General features: G+C 38.3%; 1 protein-coding gene across 23 annotated transcripts in view; it reads right to left on the reverse strand.

Moving 5' to 3' along the window:
• The window catches only part of GREB1L (GREB1 like retinoic acid receptor coactivator), a 137,499-nt gene that overhangs the window by 24,011 nt on the left and 93,855 nt on the right, over positions 1–19,633 (reverse strand). For all 23 annotated transcript variants that reach the window (XM_083821847.1, XM_083821858.1, XM_083821851.1 and 20 more), the window contains 10 exons: positions 19,509–19,628; positions 17,768–17,905; positions 15,798–15,983; positions 11,039–11,365; positions 10,025–10,153; positions 9,266–9,400; positions 6,505–6,702; positions 4,428–4,608; positions 2,674–2,866; positions 1,052–1,185 (listed from right to left, as the gene is read on the reverse strand). In XM_083821847.1, coding sequence (XP_083677973.1) covers positions 1,052–1,185; positions 2,674–2,866; positions 4,428–4,608; positions 6,505–6,702; positions 9,266–9,400; positions 10,025–10,153; positions 11,039–11,365; positions 15,798–15,983; positions 17,768–17,905; positions 19,509–19,628 — 1,741 coding nt within the window. The remainder of the gene's footprint in view (positions 1–1,051; positions 1,186–2,673; positions 2,867–4,427; positions 4,609–6,504; positions 6,703–9,265; positions 9,401–10,024; positions 10,154–11,038; positions 11,366–15,797; positions 15,984–17,767; positions 17,906–19,508; positions 19,629–19,633) is intronic.

A 19,633-nucleotide genomic window follows, 5' to 3' on the forward strand; every position in this document is an offset into this window, starting at 1 on the left:
CACTCTCTTCCCCAGAAAGTTAGACTTATCAATAGGGATTGCTGGCTCTGAGACAAAACTTTCTAGTCTGATCCTAACCTCAATATTAGGGCAATATTTGCATATGTACTAAACCTCCTTCATCCCTTTCCCAATCCGCATCTTAAGAACAGAAAGAGAGCAATAGTGGCCACTGTCTCTTCCATTGGACTTGCTCAGAAAGACTACAAGAAACTTAAAGAACTGACCTATTGAAATTAATTGACCTTACTAATATTTATCACATTTATTAATTACGTATTTGTAGATAATATGGATTTATTTAATGATTTGTGTTGATAATTTGATATTGCATTTTACTTAGCAAATACAGATACATTTTCAATTATGCTGACCTACATAAAATAGCAAAAAACAGTACAGAAGACAGAACAATCCTGTTCTGTTAAATATGGCAACATGAGAACTATAGCCTGAACAGTTATAACGGATCCATCCTGCTGGTATGCAGAACAGATTAACTCCACGTTGCTGGAAACCATGTCATTGCTTGTGTTTCTATAATGTGAGTGTTTAATTCTATCCTGGAGATGTGCTATGAAATGAGCTTGTTCAGGCAGCTACAGGGTACTTACAAGCCACTTTCAGCCTCTCAGCTGTACGAACCAAAAGCACAGCCAGCTAATGAAAGAATAAAATTGAAGTTTTTGAAATGACATCACTCTCCTGGGCCACCATTGACAAATTTGCTGGCAGTCTCAGCAGAGAGACAACAGAAGCAGTGAGGTATTTAATTTCTGGTACCTTTTTAGCTTAGCAAGGACTGAGCCAAAAGGCAGGAGCAGCACAGACGAGCTTGGACTTCCACTGCTTGGGCCTAATCTTTCCATAAATAAATGAAGTACATCCCCTGCTTCTTCAACAGTACAAAATTTGTTACAAAATAAAAATTGCACATATTTTATGGATCCCCAGATCAACATCAAATGTCATCATGTCTTCATCCGCCTGAGACAGGGCTCATAAATATATCTGTACCCTTAAGATCCCAATTAAGCAGAATCCTATTTACCTTTCTAAAAGCGTGTTGACCATTTTTTCAAAGGTTTCATCACATCTCAGAAGTGGACTTGTGACTCCCCATTGGAGGGATTTGCTGTATTCATTCAAGCCGAAGTACAGCTTGTCTTCACTGGCGGTGTCATCCTGTTCCATACAGAGTGAGCAAAAACATAAGAAAAGCTGGAAACAATTTTAATTTCTTTTGTCATTTAAAAGATAAGTGAAAAGTATTTTCCAAACCAAAGTACCCTTTCTTTCATTTCTTCTCCCTCGATGTTATTTGTTTGTTTCAAAGAATATAATAAAATTTAAATTGTTTATCACAACTTACTATTTGTCTACATTTAGGAAAAGACAGGTGTAGGTCCTTTCAAATTTTTCAATGTATCTTCTACCTTTGATTGCAGGGGTTTTTCAGAATCCTGATAATTCTTTTCTGACTCCCTATCTCTGGCTATATGTTTACTGACAACTGTTACCTCATTTCTATTTAAAGTAGAACCTGAAAACAGAAGCATTATTCATTTCCAAAATTCTTCTTGATCGTCAGATTCTACACATCTCTAATGACAAACAGAAATTGATCATTTCTTTGCAGGAACGTAAATCTACTGACAGCAATCAGGAAGGCAGAGTATTTACTGCCTGAAATTTCATGAGGTGCCTGCTGGAAGCACAGCATGGTCTCCAGTGCATTTACACCACCAGTGATCACTAGGAATGTAATTAATCACATACAATCTCCTGTTTTCTGTGAGTTATCTGTTTAATCAGAAGACTGAAGTTGTTTATTTTTTACTTTTGGGAAAAAAAAATTGTCTAGACCATTTTACAGAACATCACCACAATGGCTTACATTAACAATCAACCAAAAAGCAAACTTTGAGTACTCATTCACTCCTTTGTTTCCACTATTCTGTTTGACTGTTAGCATACTGGGAGTTTATGGAAATAACTTTTTATTTTAACTTTAACTTTTTCCAGCTAGTATTTTAATATACTTTACAGAAACCAATGGTCCACTCAACACATTAAAGTCAATCTTGATATAATTTATTTTTTTTTCAAACAAAGAAGAGGAAAAAAGGGTATTTTTTTAGAAAGGATAGCCAAAACATCCTCAGAATCAGCTGGCTGAAATGGTCAGTAAAGCTAATGGTACTGAATGTCAAAGTGACTTTTCTCACCTCATCTGCACAGTGATGGCACTTACTACATTGTAACTCGTTAACCTAGTGCACCGTTTTTTAATAACATTTGAAAAGTTGTGAATAGACTTGACAGGCTGTATGATATACCACTTACAATCAAAAGTTAGACTGCTTGAAAATGCAAAGCCAGCTCCAGAGATTTCCAGCATGTCTACATAGCTTTGTCTGACCAGAGCATAAAAAGTCATTACTCATCTTATGTGACTGGATAGAGGAAAACATGAAATTCCTGGGCCTACATGTCAACGCTACCTCTACTGTCATCATCCCAGGATTGTGTAGCTAGAGCCTGAGTAAACAAACTCCAGCAGAGAAAGAACTCCCTTCTAACACTTCATTTTAATGTATATATCTGCTAGATTCTGTTAGGTGAAGAGTCAACATTAAGATTCACAATTAAAATTATAAATTAAACACTTACCACAGTATCAAATTGTATCCAATGTACCTCATTGCTAGAGCTGATCCTGGACTGCTGCGTTTGCAAGGCGTAAGGAAAAGAGCTGACCTGAAGAACAAGGAGGTTGAATGCTTCAAGGACCTCCCTGCAATTAATAACTCTATCAGCCAGACCATGACTAGGCTCACCATGTGACAGGGAACTTGAAATGGCACTGCAGAAATAAGAATGCAAAGAATTGCCTTACTGACATCCTGAGATTCAATGGGTTACTCTCTTCCTCCAGAAAAATCTCCAAATGACCATGGCACTGAGAATCACAGCCCAAAAAACTCTTTGAAAGGGTGAAAGATGTCAAAACCATTTGAGTGTTCTCTGTCGGTAGAGTCAGGCAACAGGGGAAAAAAACTAAATAAAGGACCAAAATCTGCTGAAAGTAAGAAGTTGAATTAGTGTGCCAATTTAAAAGACCATCAGACAGAGGAAACCAAAAATAAGCCAAAGCTGATGTCCTTCTTACTGAGGAACACTGTTGCATGAGTTGTGGGGTTAGGATAGAGTAACAAGTTTATAAAATCCACTGGATTCTTCAGGCAGATACATTTTTCTAAGAGACCAGGGAACCTGCTGTCATGATTTCCAGCTCCTGGAATCACCTTGGCCTCCAGGATAGTTTAGTATAGCGATAGGACAAGGGATAATGGTTTTAAACTAAAAAAGGGTAGCGTTAGATCAAACATTAGGAAGAAATTCATTACTATGAGCGTGGTGAGGCACTGGCACAGGCTGCCCAGAGAAGCTGTGGATGCCCCATCCCTGGAAGTGTTCGAGGCCAGGCTGGATGGGGCTTTGGGCAGCCTGGTCTGGTGGGAGGTGTCCCTGCCCATGGCAGGGGGGTTGGAACTGGGTGAGCTTTAAGGTCCCTTCCAACCCAAACCATGTTATGATTCTATGATAAACAGGAATTCCAAATTCAGTATAACAAAAATTCAATGGGGAGGATAAAATAGGAAGAATGTTGCTTTTAGCTATTTTCAGCTGTCCTTCAAGGAAAGTATTTTATTATCTCTGCTATCCAAATGAGTCCCACAACCTAATGCACCATGTCTAAACCACATTAAAATTTTTCTCCTCAGTTTAGTCACAGATCAAGACCAGAACTATTTATTTATTTACTTCTTTCTTTTTGTCAATAGTAAAGTTGTGATTCAGTGCGAAGAAATGTTTCTGCACATGTGTATATGTTCTGTGCAGATCTGACACTGACCAACTTCAACAGTTTTTAAAATCCTTTTCTTACAGGAGCTAGTGCCTTTTTCAGAAGCTGAAAAGTATTAAATATATGTAAGCCTTCTCATAATAAAAGCAACACTGTCATCAAGGATAAAAGCATGAATTAAAACATGGCTAGTTTGAGAACGTGAGACAGCTTCAGGTGTGCATACAGAAAAAAACAGGGAAATAGGAAAAAGACAAAGAAAGTTGCAAATTTCAGCCCTTCTTCCTGTACTTCAGTACCATAGCTCTTACCCCTGTGAACAGTTTTATTAGGGACACAAAAATCTGAAGCTAGTCTCATCCAATTTCAGCTGAATCAGAATTAGCTAACTGATTAGTTAATTATTTATCAGGCTCAAGTAAAGAAGACAATTTCTGATTTTGAGGAACAAGATGCCTTAGGCCTAGAGGAACCTCTAAGTGATAAGTCTTTTGAAATACCTAATAGAAAGATACGGGAAGAGGATTGTTTTCCTTCAGTATATCGAAGCACCTACCTTGTTAAATCTACATGGGCATTGTCATGAACCAGCACAAACAGCGTGTATGGATTCTGCTTCACTCGTTTCATGAAAACTTCAAATTTTGTTTGAATCTCATTGTCTAGCCGAACCACGTATTTCTCAGCTCTCTGATACGCTGTTCCATTGTCTTCTAGGCCCAAGTCCACAAGGACACCTACCAAAAAGGAGAATGCAAAAAAATCTTTTCCTCTGAGTACATCCAATAATTAATTGTCATCTGTAGGTATTGCCTGCCAATATCGCAACTTAGCCAAATCACTGATATGCCTCAGGAAGAAGATTATCAGAATGCATTTTCTCTCACATTGGAGACTGACATCTGCTTCTTCGCTTCTGGATTTCCTACAAAAAGTGTCTGAAGACCTTCCAAAGACTTCTCACATTACCAAAAAGGAAAAAAAAAATCCACAAAAACTTCCAGAGCAGCACTCAGTTGGCTGTGCTCCACGATACCAGGCCAAACTTCCCCTTATTAGGTAATATATCAACCTTGCCACAGTCAGAAGTAGTTACTCTGACCTTTCCTTCGCAAAAATCTTAAATTTATGTAAAGCTAACTCTAATATCATTTTTTCATGCCTTGCCTCTGCCTCCATGTTAGTGTCCAAATGTTAGTAAAACACAACTACTCTCTAGCAGTCTTTGTAATGACAAACTGCCATCATATTCAAAAAATAGGCAAGATGTATTTTTGAACATCTTTGAACATCTTCTGAATTAAAGAAGTAGCAATTAACCACACTGACATGTGGGTCAACTATCTATTTGCCAGGCTCTTAATCATTTTTAAAATTATGTTAAATGTAAAGTAGAAACCACTCATTTAATATAATAAAATAAATGTGAAACACTAATATCAGACAACCTCTGGTTTAATGTGCAGCATTATTAAGACACACACATGATAAAGTAAATAAAATGGGTGAAGAAGCAAGGAATGGAACAAAAAACCCACAGCAAACAAGGTAACATTAGGAAGGAAAAGAAAACCCTATTCCAAGCAACCTAATTCATTCCTTTCCTTTTACTAGTAAAACAGTACCAAGCTGAGAAAAAATACCTGCAGAGATGGATCATAAAATTGAGCTACATCAAGATACCGGCACAATCAGAAACCATGGGACATTTTAGTTCAGAGTTGAAAACAAGAGGGAAAAAAAGCCAACAGCTACCTAAAGCCACTCATAGAAACATTACACTGGATGCTCATATCCATGACTTTCAAATGCAAAAACAAGGTATTATTAGGTACAGCTGAAGGTAGAAAAGAAGTCCTGCCAATGAAACACACAAAAAAAATATCCTAAATATATAGCTATCACAAGGACGTATTTACTCCACAGTATCAGAGATCAAGAGCCAAAAATGACCAAACATCTACACAGAGAGTCCACGGTTCCATTAGACAGGATTTTTTTTTATTTTTCTGAAGAGAAACTCTTATGCTTTCCTGGACATATCAATCACTAACAGGGTGGATAAAAAGGGCTGTTCTCAAAGGGGACATATTCCATCACCTGGACAGTAAAGCTTTCTTGTTCTTCTTGATGTATTTGGTACCAGCTGTGGTCAGATGCAGAACCCAACAAAAGAACTCACTATCTGAAACAGCATGGCAATTATTGCCTGCTAATGCGAGTGTATTACTCATTTACCTATGTAAATTTACCTGCACTTATGCTTGTGCTAATGCATGAGGGCATATGCACAAAGTGTACCTAGAACAAATGGCACTAGCGTTCATAGGGAATAAAAGATCTGAACAACTGCACTCGCTCATCCCCCCTCTTCCTTGACAGCTGGGTACTTCTTCAGGTCACACATTCCTCAGATCTGTATGAATACGGCAATTTCCTTCGCCACTTCTGCTGTACAGCTTGGGCCTAGTTTACGAAAGGAAGATGTTCTGAATTCATCAATGATACCAACTAATGGAGCCAATACAGGACATGCAAAATACACATAGGAGCACTTGTATCAGAGACGACTTAATAGCAAGCACATACTTGGGTCTGATTTAACGGTCTCTTTTTCCCCCCCTTCCTCTTACCTGATTGTCGAATCCGTTGCAGGGTCTGCTGCACCAGGACTTCTGAACGGGGAACTATAACGATGAAGTCTACTTTGCTGAAGTGGCCAAGGTCCAGGCTCTGATTGCCACTGTCTGCTATAGCACAAACCTGGGACAAGAGCTTTCTGGCAACTGTAAGCTGTGGCTGGTAAATTTGGAAGGTATCAACATCCAAATCTAGAGTGTGTGTGTTTGAAAAAGAAAACAAAACACAACAAGAAACATGTTTACTTTCCCACCCCCCAACACACAGGACCCTCCAAATAGCCTACCCTCTATTATGAGAAAAAAAAAACAAAAAATCACTCACCAGAATAAATCCTAACACTCTGGAAAGCTGGGTACAAATCACAAATGTCAACTTCCTCTTTTTGATCAAAATGTGATTACCTGTCAGATGACCTCAGGTACAGTACTGCCCATTTTTAAGTGCTTTAAGTGTTTCTGAGTATTTTTAAGGGTGCGGCCCAAGGAAACGTCAATGCTAACACAGCGAAATGCAATCCGTTAAACAAACCGACACATACATAACGTGCATATATTAGAGATATCTACATATCCCTGATCTTCTCCTGAAGCTTGCTATTCTCCTTCAGGAGCTTCCCTCTCCCACTCCTGTCAGGAGAACCACCTGAGGTTACGGTGCTCAGGGCACCGCGGGAGGAGAGCCACCACACCTATTAACCTGAGGAAACCGAGCCTGCCTTGATAATCCTGCCAAGAAGATTCTAGCAGTGCAGCAGGGAAGCCGGGAGTTCATTTGTACACGAGACCTACTCTGATTTCTTGAGCCCCACTCTAAGTACGCATTGAGATAGCCATGTGTCTATCTGTCTTATCCTTACATATACTGCAAAGGGAAGATGAGCAATACACTTATGAAATAAATCTCAATTATTTTTTGGGGGGGAGAGCATTTATTTGTTTGGAGGTTTCTTGATTTTTAACAAAATTTTAGTCTCAGATTTAACTGAGCTTAATAAGTGTCAATATACTAGTTGCAGAGAACTGGGGGACTGGACTTTTTATAGGCATGTAGCAGAACACTCCTGTTTCCTGCAAGAAAAAGCATGTCCCTATTTTTAGTATTTCCAGTAGGCAATTTCTATGCCTGACAATCCATGCTTAACTAGCCCCTGAACGTTTTCAGCTTGCAGGTTACCAACAGTAAAATAGGATTTAGGATAATCCCATTACAGTTTTTCTTTCTATCAGTTTTTCTACTGGGTTAAATCCTGATGAACAGTGTTTATCATTAAAAAATAAAATAAAAATAAAATAAAGTAAAATAAAATAAAAATCCAGATCTAATACAAATTTAATACACAAGAACTAGAGTTGTTTTTTCAAGTAATGAACCACTTTAAAAAATGTTATAATTTACATGAAAATCTGAGGTTATTTGGGGATGGTTGGACCAGACGATCCTGGAGGTCTTTTCCAACCTTAATGATTCTACGTTAGTTTTACAAAGACATACATGTGTTCATGTGTGCACTTATCTCCTGTTCAGACCTGCTTCATTGTTCACTCCTGTGGATCTACTTTTGGAGAAAAGTCCCACTCACTGCCCAGGACACTTACCTCCCCTTTTTTTTATTCAGGCAAATTCCCTGTAGCTTAAGTCATTGTATAGCCATATTATAAAGACAAAACTAGCTCAAAATAATCGTTTTGAAAAAAACATGAAGGATTAAAAAAGCACCACTGCACATCATTACATGGTAAGAACAAAAATAAAATAATAATAATAATAATAAAAAAAATCAAAAGATGGTTATAATTTCAAATTAATCCTGTGTGGAAGCTCAAGGCTTGTCCTTCTGGCAACCACCCTAATTGGATCTTCTGATCTATTTGGAGACTATAAACCATCTTGTTTTCATTCAGATTTAACCCTGAGATGATTAATTTGAACTAACTAATGTGAGTCAAAAGCATACCTTTCTTTCACAGGGAAAACAAAGCTTTATTGGAGGTTGAATTTGCTTTAATACTAGACCTAAAAGAATCTCAGTGTTCACAGCAGCTCAATGTATCTTCTTTTACCATTACTGTCACATGAAAAGGAAAGTGTGGTTAAAACTCTGAATAATTAAACAATTCCAACAAGGGAAAGATGATAATTAGCATTTTCAGGTAGACACTCCTAGCTCATCCATTGCACCTAAGTATCTCATCACATTATGCTGAATAATACATATATCAAGTAAGAAAATTATAGATTATGCTCGCCTAGCGCACTCACTCCAAGATCTTAAAAACACTCTCCTCAAAAACTGGGAAAAAGTAAGCCCCAGGGCACAACTGCATAGTATATATTATTACCACTCTACGTGTGGAAAGTGAGGAATATCAAAAGTTAAGACACAGGAGGACACCTGGGGAGACCGGGAGGAGAACACAGTTCTCCTCTGCCGTGAATATAAGGTTATATACCTTTTCTAATCGTACAAGGGTGAGATGAGCCCACACTGACATCTCTACTCTGCTTAGAGCAGAACAGATGATCACGTATTTTAACTTTGGAATTATAAAAGTTAGGGGGAATAAACGTTGCTGAAGTTGCTACTGAGGCTTTCTGTCCAGGAGACTGATGTATTTCTACATCCAGATGGCAATATTAATATTTGAAGGTTGGCACACTGACTACAGCCTTCAGACTCTTCTGAGGCACATGTATTTTGACATCTAACAAACTACTCACTTATTTCACATCTTGCATGTTAAAAAACATTACCTGGTTCTTGTGTAGAAACCATGGCAATTGCCTCCTGTGATGATACACACTCACTAACATCTCCATTAAAAGGAATAATGACGCTTTCCCCTCGCTGCTGTAGCATTTTCTCTAACAGCTTGTCCAAATCATCACCTAGTTAAGAATTAACAACACCAAATTATCTGGAAGCACTTTAAGATAAATGATGTATAACATGACATACAGATGTTCTCACATGGCTGATGGCAAACCTGTGAAGGGGCAGCAGACTGGAAATAAAGGGAAGAGAGGGCCGGGAAATTTGTCAGTTGAATAAACTCCAAAAAAAAAAAAAAAGAAAGGAAAAGAAAAGAAAGAAAGAAAGGAAGATAGAAAGAAAGAAGGGAAAAAACCACAGATGAATAATTTCAGTTCTGTGCCTTTACAGCTAATGGTGACGTCTGATGATGTCAGATGTTACAAAGAAACACACTACAAAACAGCTTCTAACACCTGTGCTAAAAGTGCAAACAAAGAATCATGCCCTCCTGTCAAATTCAGCAGTCCATACAGTGCTAAAAATGTTTTGTCACAAGAGGAATAATTCCCACTGCAGAGGTGAAGGATGAGTACTCCTTTACACTCACTTCAGGAAGGGAAAGAAAAGATGCCTCACAGTGCGAAAGGGAAAACTGTCTTCATGTGTGCTTTAACTGCTGAACAGAAGAAACACCGACCCTAAAAAAAAAAGACACAATCGCTTTCTTTGCTGAACTTCTGTTTCTTAGGTTTACTTACCTAAAGATGTGTTTTTGAAATGTGATGCCAGGAAACTAACTTTCCCTGTGATGAGCTCGTAACTGATCTCTTTCAAAAATTCACTGGTGGTAAGCATGCTTTCTGCAAGTGCTCTAGATTGATATTGACCTGGAGAAGAGGGGGAAAAAGCAAGATCAATCTTTAACACAGTGCATTGTGAACACAATGTTTTCATCCTAGAGGTAAAGGGTATGCTGATGTTCAGTTATGGATCTCCACTGCCTTTACCCAACACACTGGGAGAGAATCTCAAACCTATTTTGCTAGAGACAGGAGAAATAGTTTTATCTGTGTAGCACATCGTTTGCCAGCCACTGTCCATAGGTTTGCACACTTGAGTGACAAATGATATGCAAAATGCATGTTTTTACCTTAGATGGAGTGGAGGATTTTGGTTAAATATGAAAAAGTAATTATCCCAAGTATGGAAAAAAGAAACAATATTACTAATTTATCTGACTACTAATATTACTAATTTATCTGACTACTACACGATTAGTTAAAATTCACTTCCAGCCAGAAACACTTATGCACACATGAAATCATAGCCAATCGCCAATGAGGAATCTGAAAATCAACATGGTAAAAAGGATAAAAAGCATATTCTGTTTTACAGTGATCTGCAGAAGACTGTGGTCAATCCAATACCGCCATGTAAGATGGCACAGCTGTTACATGAAACAGAGGACAGACAGACTCATTTGCCACTGGGTCACTCCAAGATATTTTCTAAGATTGCCACTGAAGTTTCAGACCTCTCACGAAGCCATAATGACTATCACACAGTTGGCTTTTTAGGTCCTCATGGACATCAGTACTCCAAGTCGTGACGGAGGAATAGTGAACTATGACATTGCAGAGCAAAAATATGAAGGAGAAAAAAAATTAAAAAAGGATGTAAAAGCTGGAAATTTAAAAGCTGGAGCAACGTCTTGAGAAAATGCATTCAGCAGATTTCCATTAATACTCACAGTGTAGTGCAAATGTACTTACCTAGGACTACTACGCAGAATTCATTTCCTCTTATCTTGGATGCGCAAATTGCAACTACATAATCTGGGAGCTTTTGCTGATGTTTCATTTCATTGAGAGACCTCAAGGTCTCCGAGATGCCCTCTGCCAGCGAGTTCTGGGTAACAACCACGTGCACGAGGTCCCGGGACACACTAGCAATTAACCTAGCAAGCCAAGGGAGTTGACCTGGCGACACAGAGATGCACTGTGCACTCATCTGCAAGGATCGCTCTCTCAGAGTGAACTCCTGCATAGCTTTCAACATGATCTGCTCAAATTCTTCCCTCAGGGGTATCTGGTCAGGACCTACGTTAAAAACAAACAAATAGGAGAACAGTATCTCATATCAAAATGTTATTGAACCAGGATTAATCTCTTGTCTGTCTTGATGTGACAAGCTCCTTCGCTGTATTTTTTACGTTTAAAAACCCACTGCCTACTCTGTGGATATCTACCCACACAGCATATTCTTCCTTTTTCATATTAGAAGCTCCCCTCTCTCTCTGTACCGTACTTTCTCTCTCACCATCCTCCTATTTTCTTTCTGACAATAAGGTATTCCATTTTATTCCTGGCTTTTCAACCCTCGGAAACTGGTGGGACAAACAAGAAGGTGAGGAAATAGGTGCCTTTTGCCTGGAATAGAAGGATTAATCACATAGCCTCCATTTGTCTTTACAGCAGAAAACACAAATGCTCACCCTTGCAGTCTAATCACAGCCAAACAAAGCCTGTCAACTGGTCTTCATTTTGCTTTTTCTCATCATGCATACACGTAAACTAAGCACATACACGAGCAAACAGGTTTAACCTCTTCTCTTACGGTTTAATTTAGCAAATTTTCAAACTTCTAATTTTAAGAAGCATACGTACATACAACTTTAAACCTACATATCTCAGAGTTTGTAAACTGTGTTGTGAACCGCAACTGGTAAATTGAAATAGAAGCTATCCTGTCTTAGTATCAGTCCCCCAGCTCAGCTTTAGATAAGATTTTGCTCGGTAAGATTTATCTCATGGTCAAAGATACTCAGGAACGTATGAAGAATATTCATGAATGGAGAGCAAAAAGTATCCATAGTTTAAACTGCCAAGATCCCATATCAGTGCCAAAGCAGAGAGCTTCACACTTCAGCAGTTTGCTTGTCTATGACAAAAAGGGGGAGTTAAATACCAGTGATATGTGAAATGCTGTTTTTTGTTTGTTTGTTTGTTTGCATGTTTTCTTTCAGGACCAAAGAAAAGAAATGAAGTGAACAGTGAAAAAAGGAAGCAGAAAAATTGTGTGAGAAGCAGGGAAGGGAGTGGGTAAATAAACCAAGTATGTCATACACAAAATTGCTGCCTGTTGTCATTTTGCCATTTTGAGAAGTAAATATGGAGAGCATCATCACCCAATTACCATAGGATGGCAGGACAGCTATAGATTTCTAAATGCAAGGCTGTTTACATTTTTGCTGCGAAGTTCTGATTAACCTCATTTAATGTATGGACATCATGGCCTATAAAGCACTGGTGAGAGTTATGGGTATAGCTCTGTATTTCTAATTATCTTTTTTGGAAATATATTTTCTCTTCCTTTCTAAGGTGATGATTTGTAAGAGAAAAACTTCTCAAAATAAAGTTAGTTATCAGAAAGGCACCGATAAGTAAATATTCTGAAATTAGCACCGTGTTTAACACCACAGTTGACTCGTGGCAATCTTTCCCCACAACAATTATCCAGAAAAAACAAAGGAAGTGAAATCATTTGAGATGAAACACAAAATGTTAGATATTTGATTATAAATAGTCTCATAAATACATAACAGGTATCTGTCGAAGTTAAAAGAGAGGATTTGATAGCCTCCCTACAGAAATGAGTACACAAAGGGATCGTCTTCACTTCAGAAAATGAACTGGAATAATACCATATAAAATCACGTCTGAGGAAGACCTTATTAACATAGTTATGCTTCCAAAAGCACCTACAGTTTAAGACATGTTCAAATGCCTTCCCTTTCTGGGCGGACACACTCCACTGTGTGCCCAACCATCTAAGACTGGGGGCATTGCTAGAACAACCTCCTGAGGTATGGGTGTCTGCATATCCCTTCCACAGAAGACAGAGACTGAGTTTGCATGCGCATTCAGATATGGAAGCTACAGAGACCTCTGGGTGTCACAGCATATGCACAGTCAAAGTGATTCGACTGTCCCACAACAAGAGAGAAGAAAGAATGATTTTATAATTCTAGACCGGTAGTTAACAGAGCGTCCAGAAATCTCCTCCATCTGAAAAACCAAAACACAGACCTTAGTGCTGCTAGAAACAATACTGCAGTAATAAAAAGCAGAAGACTGCAAGTGACAGAACCCGTATAACCCATATGGCAAATATGGGAACTTGAGGTACAAAAATGAAGCTTGAGAATACTTCACTATAAACGCTGTCAAAGTTAACAAATGTGAAATCCAAGTAAGCAAAGGCAGTAGACTGTAAAAAGCACTGAAATCAAACACTCCTCTTGATAGTTTTTTAGTTATTCCTTTCTCAGTCAGTGGAATTTATAGCAGCACTATGGCTCACAGTCACAGCTTTAACTGTGAATAGTCTTCATAGTAGGTTTAAAATGAAAGTATCAGAGACCTACTTACTTTGTTTGCTTTGATTTGTAACATCACTTTGAGATTGCTCAGGCAGTTTCAGAAAATGTAACAGTATTATTCCACAATTAATAATGTTGTCTTGTCTCACAAGGAAACCGAAAGGAATTCTCCTATGTGTATATATAGATACACACACACACGTATATTTTACCAAAAAGGCACACTTCTGTAAATAATATCTGTATGAGCTGCAATCATATAGAGTTTTACACAAAAATATTTTGCACAAGTAGTGAGATCTGAAAAAATTAGGCAAGGCTCAGGCTGTGTCATTCTTCTGTCTGCTGTTTTGATCTTTGCCCTTATCTTATTCTTTTGTAATGTACTCTGGAAGAAATAATAACTTTTAGTTTTACTTACTCAAGAAAGAGACTCACATGAATAAACTGCTAATTTATGTGTGTAATTTGTCTTTTCTCCTCGTCAAAAATCTTTGGAACATGACTGCCCTCCATTTTTAATCTGCTTTGGTTATACAATATGGGATAAAGGCTACAACTGTCAGGATTCAAACAGTTTTAAGTTTGGAGCAAGATGAAAACCTGTGCCATGTTTTGATCCCCATGTTCTTCAAAACGTATTTACTTTGCCCCCTCATTTCATTTTGCACTCCACATGTGTCCAAGAGGAAAACTGCTCAGCTTTCAACAGCTAGTACCCAAAGCCAAACTCAACACCTGCTAATATGGCAACTTCTTTATGCTGAAGGCACAGTGCTTCCTAGACATAGCTCAGCTAAGCTCCAGAAGCTTTGAACAAGGCCTGCTCTAGCTTGCAGCGAAGACAGACTGAACATCCCCTTAAGGCTGGATTTGCTTATGGAATGTGGTTCACTGACTCCACGAGATTCAATAAATCACCTATTTTTAATTGGAAATGCTGTACCAGCTTGCTGCAGGATTCCCTGAAGGAAATTTGCAAGCTGCCTCTATCAATCCAGAAATGTGTGAGACAGCTCGTTTTAAAATGCAACCACTACAAACTTTCCACCGAGGATGAAAACCTCAAATAACAAGCTTAAGCCCACTGAGAGAACAGCAAGAGAAAAACATTCATCCAATAAAGAAAAAGAATCACTTTGTCTGTTCGAACCTGGCATACAATGGACTATTAAGGGCATTTCCCAGCAGAGAATGATAAATAAAGCAAACAGGTCACTGAGGGCATTGCAACACAGAAGATAGCCTCCTTCCTGTCTATAACAGTTCTGCATCGGCAGAGAACAGCAAAGCATAAGAACACAGGGGTTAAACCTACACAGAGTGCATTTACTCCCCAAATTATAGTGTTATCACCAGCTGTACTTCTTCTGAAATGTCTGCACATTTCATACCATCATGTATTACAGATGCCCGAACAGAAATCCAATTCAGGAAAAGCAGCGTGATCCTCACAAAAGTTACTTCACACTCCTCTGTAATAAACAGTATCTTTTCAAATACGGAAGTTAAGAAAGAGACTGCTGTGAGAAGCTTCCTAAAGCTATCCTGCAATATTCTTTGACTTCTAAAACCTTACTGTTCACATTGTTGTATTTTACCCTAAGGCAGGGAAAAATGGACCTGTAATAAGAGAAAGAAAATGTGCTTTGCTCTCAAACTTGCAAAGGGTCCGCTTCAAATACATTCGCAAGAATGAGATATTCATTGAATAACTTGCCTAAGTCTGAAAAACAAATGTGGTTTTCATGTAAACGGTGCTGTCACCAAAACAATGATGGCCATCACACATCTGCTGGCATTTGTCACGAAACTGAATAAAACAGACCTAGCGTCCTTAGAAAGAGCTGCGATAACTGATGGTTTGATACCCTAAGCAAATGAGTTATCTGCATTGCAAATGAGGATCCATTTTCACAGAGGTGACCTGGTCAATCCCCATATGGAGAGCAGAAGCAGTATCAGTCCTTAAATTCACTTCTTCAGTCAGATGTTCAAAGGAGCAAAGTCACGCACACTAGATGGAGCCACTTACCTCTTCCAGGCACAAAAAATAGCCAGAAAATTGGCTCTGAAACAGAAATAAAAAGGGGGGGGAGAAAAAGGATAGTAAGAAATGAAAACTGAAGCACTTAGGACAAGCTGCTTACCTAGTTGGACAAGATACTGAATAGTTAAAAGTATCATGTTCTCCACACTTAGCAGCTGACTGCTGGTCAAACCCAGGAGATCCAGATCCTTGTTTTCCAGCTGTGGAATCTTGTAGCAATTCACCAGTAAGGGACTCACAACAATATCACCGACATTGCCATAGAAATAAGGTAAAGTGCCATAACCTTTCATAAAAAAACAAACAACAAACACAGAAATTGACAAGATAATCCATTACATGAAGTCTTGCACAACATAAACGTTTCCAAACTTCTCCTAAATGTTACCTTGAAAAACATACTGCATCAGTGACCACTCTTGACATTATAATTGCTTATAAAATAAATGAAATAGGTCACTGCTCCTTTGCTGTTTTTTTAAAACAAGTGATCAGAAAGACGTGCAAAAGCTATGGATAACCGCATACCATTGGGATAATAATTATTTTTATCCAAATACAGACGAGAATATTATCTGTTTGGGTCTTAACCTGACCTTTAAATACACATTCTCCATAATAGAGTGTACAAAACCCAAAAATCAATGGAAGGAAAAGAACATTGATCTTAACATTATGAAAACAGCATCAGTAACATTAGAATTGATTCAGCTACCGCAGTATTGCCATGATTAATTGCATTTTTTTCCATGTTTATGTTCTGTTTTCATACACAGGTTAAATAAACATCAACAACTAAACATGCCGTTCTGTAAGGCAAAGCATATGAAAACAGGCTAACTCTTCTTTTCCTTGAGAATGTTTTTCCTTTTAAAAAAAAATTTCCACACAGATTTTGCCAAACCCATCCATTTGGGTACATCTGGTTCTGCACTATTAATAGGACACTGTTTCTCAGGGACACTAACATTCAGCCTAGCTGAGGACTTCATTGGCTCTCCAAGAGCCTAAGGGCTGCATTCAATTTGCACTTAAGCTGATAACTGCGGACACCCTCATCTTTAATAACGAAGCGTTTCTCTGAAAACATTCAAGCACCATGCTAGAACTTCAGAATACGCTTCCAGAAAACAAGACTAAGCAAAACAAACCAAAAGTGTAACCCTAGCCTTGAGGGTTTTACTACCCTTTGAGGGTAGATGGCCCTCTTAGTGCTTTTGAAATTGCTTGTATTAGGATTATCTCTGTAAGTGAGGACTCTGAGAACTTCTCTATGTCTTCATGAATGATGAATTATTCCATGGACTGTATTGACAGGCATTTTCTGTTAACACTAAAGCTACTTTATACAAGCAGCTGTATCGTGCTGGACTGAAAAGAGATTTAAGGAGTTAAAAAAAATCACTCCTCAAAATTTTGGCAGTACTGGCCAAACCATCTTTGTTATATATTATGCCCTTATTGCTCAGCTTGAAAAGGATATTCACATTACAAATCATACTTTTGAAGTAAAAGACGATGTCTTTCTAAGGGTTAACAATGTGCTTCATAGAGCTAAAGAATTTTAAAAGCCTGATCTGTTATCTCAGTCACTTACAATAATTATGGACTATAAAAGACAAAAAGTTAGTACGATTCACTTCTGATTAGTCAGGACACAACAGTTTTCTGGTTCTCATGCAGAATCCCTGGGCTTCAAGATCTGGATCATACAGGAAATATTTTCTTGTTTTGTAAGTTGTTTACACTGGAAAGCTATTTTCATTACATGGAAATATTTCTATTCTTGGATTTTACAAAAATGTTATTTGTACAAAATTTCAGTTTGGCCAGAGGTTTTGCATCAATTTGACCTCATCATGACCCGTTTGCAAATCAGGTCCTCCCAGAAATCTCCAAACTTTCAATTTTAAGTGTTGAGCAACTAAGTAAACTATCTAGTAAGTAACCGATTACATACTGTACTGAATGTCAGAACCAAGAAAAAGAAACAACAAAAAAAACCACGTTTCTCTTAGGGGAGCATGCATTTGTCAAATGCAGGATTTGACTCCCCAGTGTAAGACTTACCTATCAGAATCACTGGTCTGACTCCCGAGTTATTCAGCAGGTTTTCAGGAACTATTACAGTCTCCCCTGCCGGGATGGGTTGAGGCTGTAAAATTCCAGTTAACATGGATTGAGGAACTGGGACTGACAAAAGAGGCTCTATAAAATAAAGAAAAGAGAAGCTTCCATTACTAAAAGGCTCATACTGTGATTTGGCCGTATGAACAAATAAAAAAAATAAATAACTCCAGATCACAAACTGTAATAAAATTCAAGAGACCTCTGCATTTCCTGCTATAGTTTTAAGTAATTTAAATTAAGAGCCTATACCCTCCTGCAGACCCACCCCTAAAATAAAACTGTTTCTGGCCACTGTATTGTTGGTGGGAATGAGGGAGGAAAACACAAGGTTGAATATGCATCTTCAAACAAAGCCAAGTACTAAGCCAAGAGGCCACCTCTAAGACAGCGGCTACCTCTCAATAATACCTGTCAATAAAAGGGAAGCGACTGCTCTGACTTCTGACCTAGAATATATGTAGCTAGGAAAGAAAACACAAGCCAAAATCTCAAAGATGTCCTTAGACAGTTGTTAGAAGGGAAAAAAAAAAAAAGGCTTTAGGCATGAACGTGCAAAAGCAGCTTTCACAAGTAAAAAGAAACAAAATGCAAAAATTTGTCATCTGTTATCAGGTTTCAGTGTGAGACCTCCTTCAGAAGTTTCTCAGGCTTCATTTGGTTGTTTGTAACAGATTTTTCAAACAATGCTATCTACAGAAGACATCACAGGCAGCACGAATAAATGTATGCATGCATACATTTTAGCTGTGATTGATCTGAGTTGCTCAAGCAGGCAGGCCTACACTACCATGTAACCCTTCTTCCCGTGATAAATATCTCTGAAAGTCAGTTCCAAAACATCCCAAACGCAAGTCCTCCAAAGCAGAGTTAAGAACATATTGTGCATGATGACAAACGTGGTTTTTTTTTACTTCCTTGGGTGTTTATTCTCCTATTCTATAGAGAGATCAGTAAGCAATTGTACGTTCCCCTTTACAGGCTATTCTGAATCTCACAACTACAAAGTCCATAAATAGTGAACAGTTTTATTAGTAGTTACACATAAAGAGGTACCTACATGCACGCTGATGACTATTCACACATATTTATATTTAATCCTATTTCACATCGTGCTATTACACATCCCTTCTAGATATGTCTATCCCTTTTCCACACATATGAGCTATTTGGTCTCACAAACTTTATCCTTCTAAGCAAAGATGACCTAGGGAACATTGGTGTCCTTGGTTAGGCCAGAATTACATAAAGGCATCTTTCCTACACCAGAACTGAGTGTGCTGTTTCTGTAGCATGCCACACCAGACAGAGACACTGTATTCAAGTAGAAGGCTAACGGAAATCCTTTAAACATGTTCATATAAACATACACCTGCACAATTTCAGAAGAACTGAGCTATCTTTGGGGAACTTCAGTTTAGATCCTTATAACTTTCATCCTCCTTTTTCTCTCTCCCCCAGGAGTTTCACCTTCCCATTGTACCACCTTAGACTGCAGAAACAAGAACAACTGTGTGCTTTTCTGGGTCATGTGAAAAACTCTCCATGGTGCCCTTAACTACTTCAGCAAGCTCTGTTATGTCTTCTATGCAACCCTTAAGAGAAGGAACACAGGGCTACTGATCTGGATGAGAACATATATATTTTTTTATTTTTACAAATATCTGTATCGCTCAAGTTTTACCTGTTCTAGTTGAGGGTCGAATTGCAGGAACAGGTACCACTAAGCCAGGAGGAGGGACTGGGGAGCCAGGAGACCATCCCCGATGACGTTTCTTTGGTGGTCCAGAACTGGACATTGATGCTGTG

This window comes from Anser anser, assembly GCF_964211835.1.
Source record: "Anser anser genome assembly, chromosome: 2".
NCBI classification, from domain to species: domain Eukaryota; kingdom Metazoa; phylum Chordata; class Aves; order Anseriformes; family Anatidae; genus Anser; species Anser anser.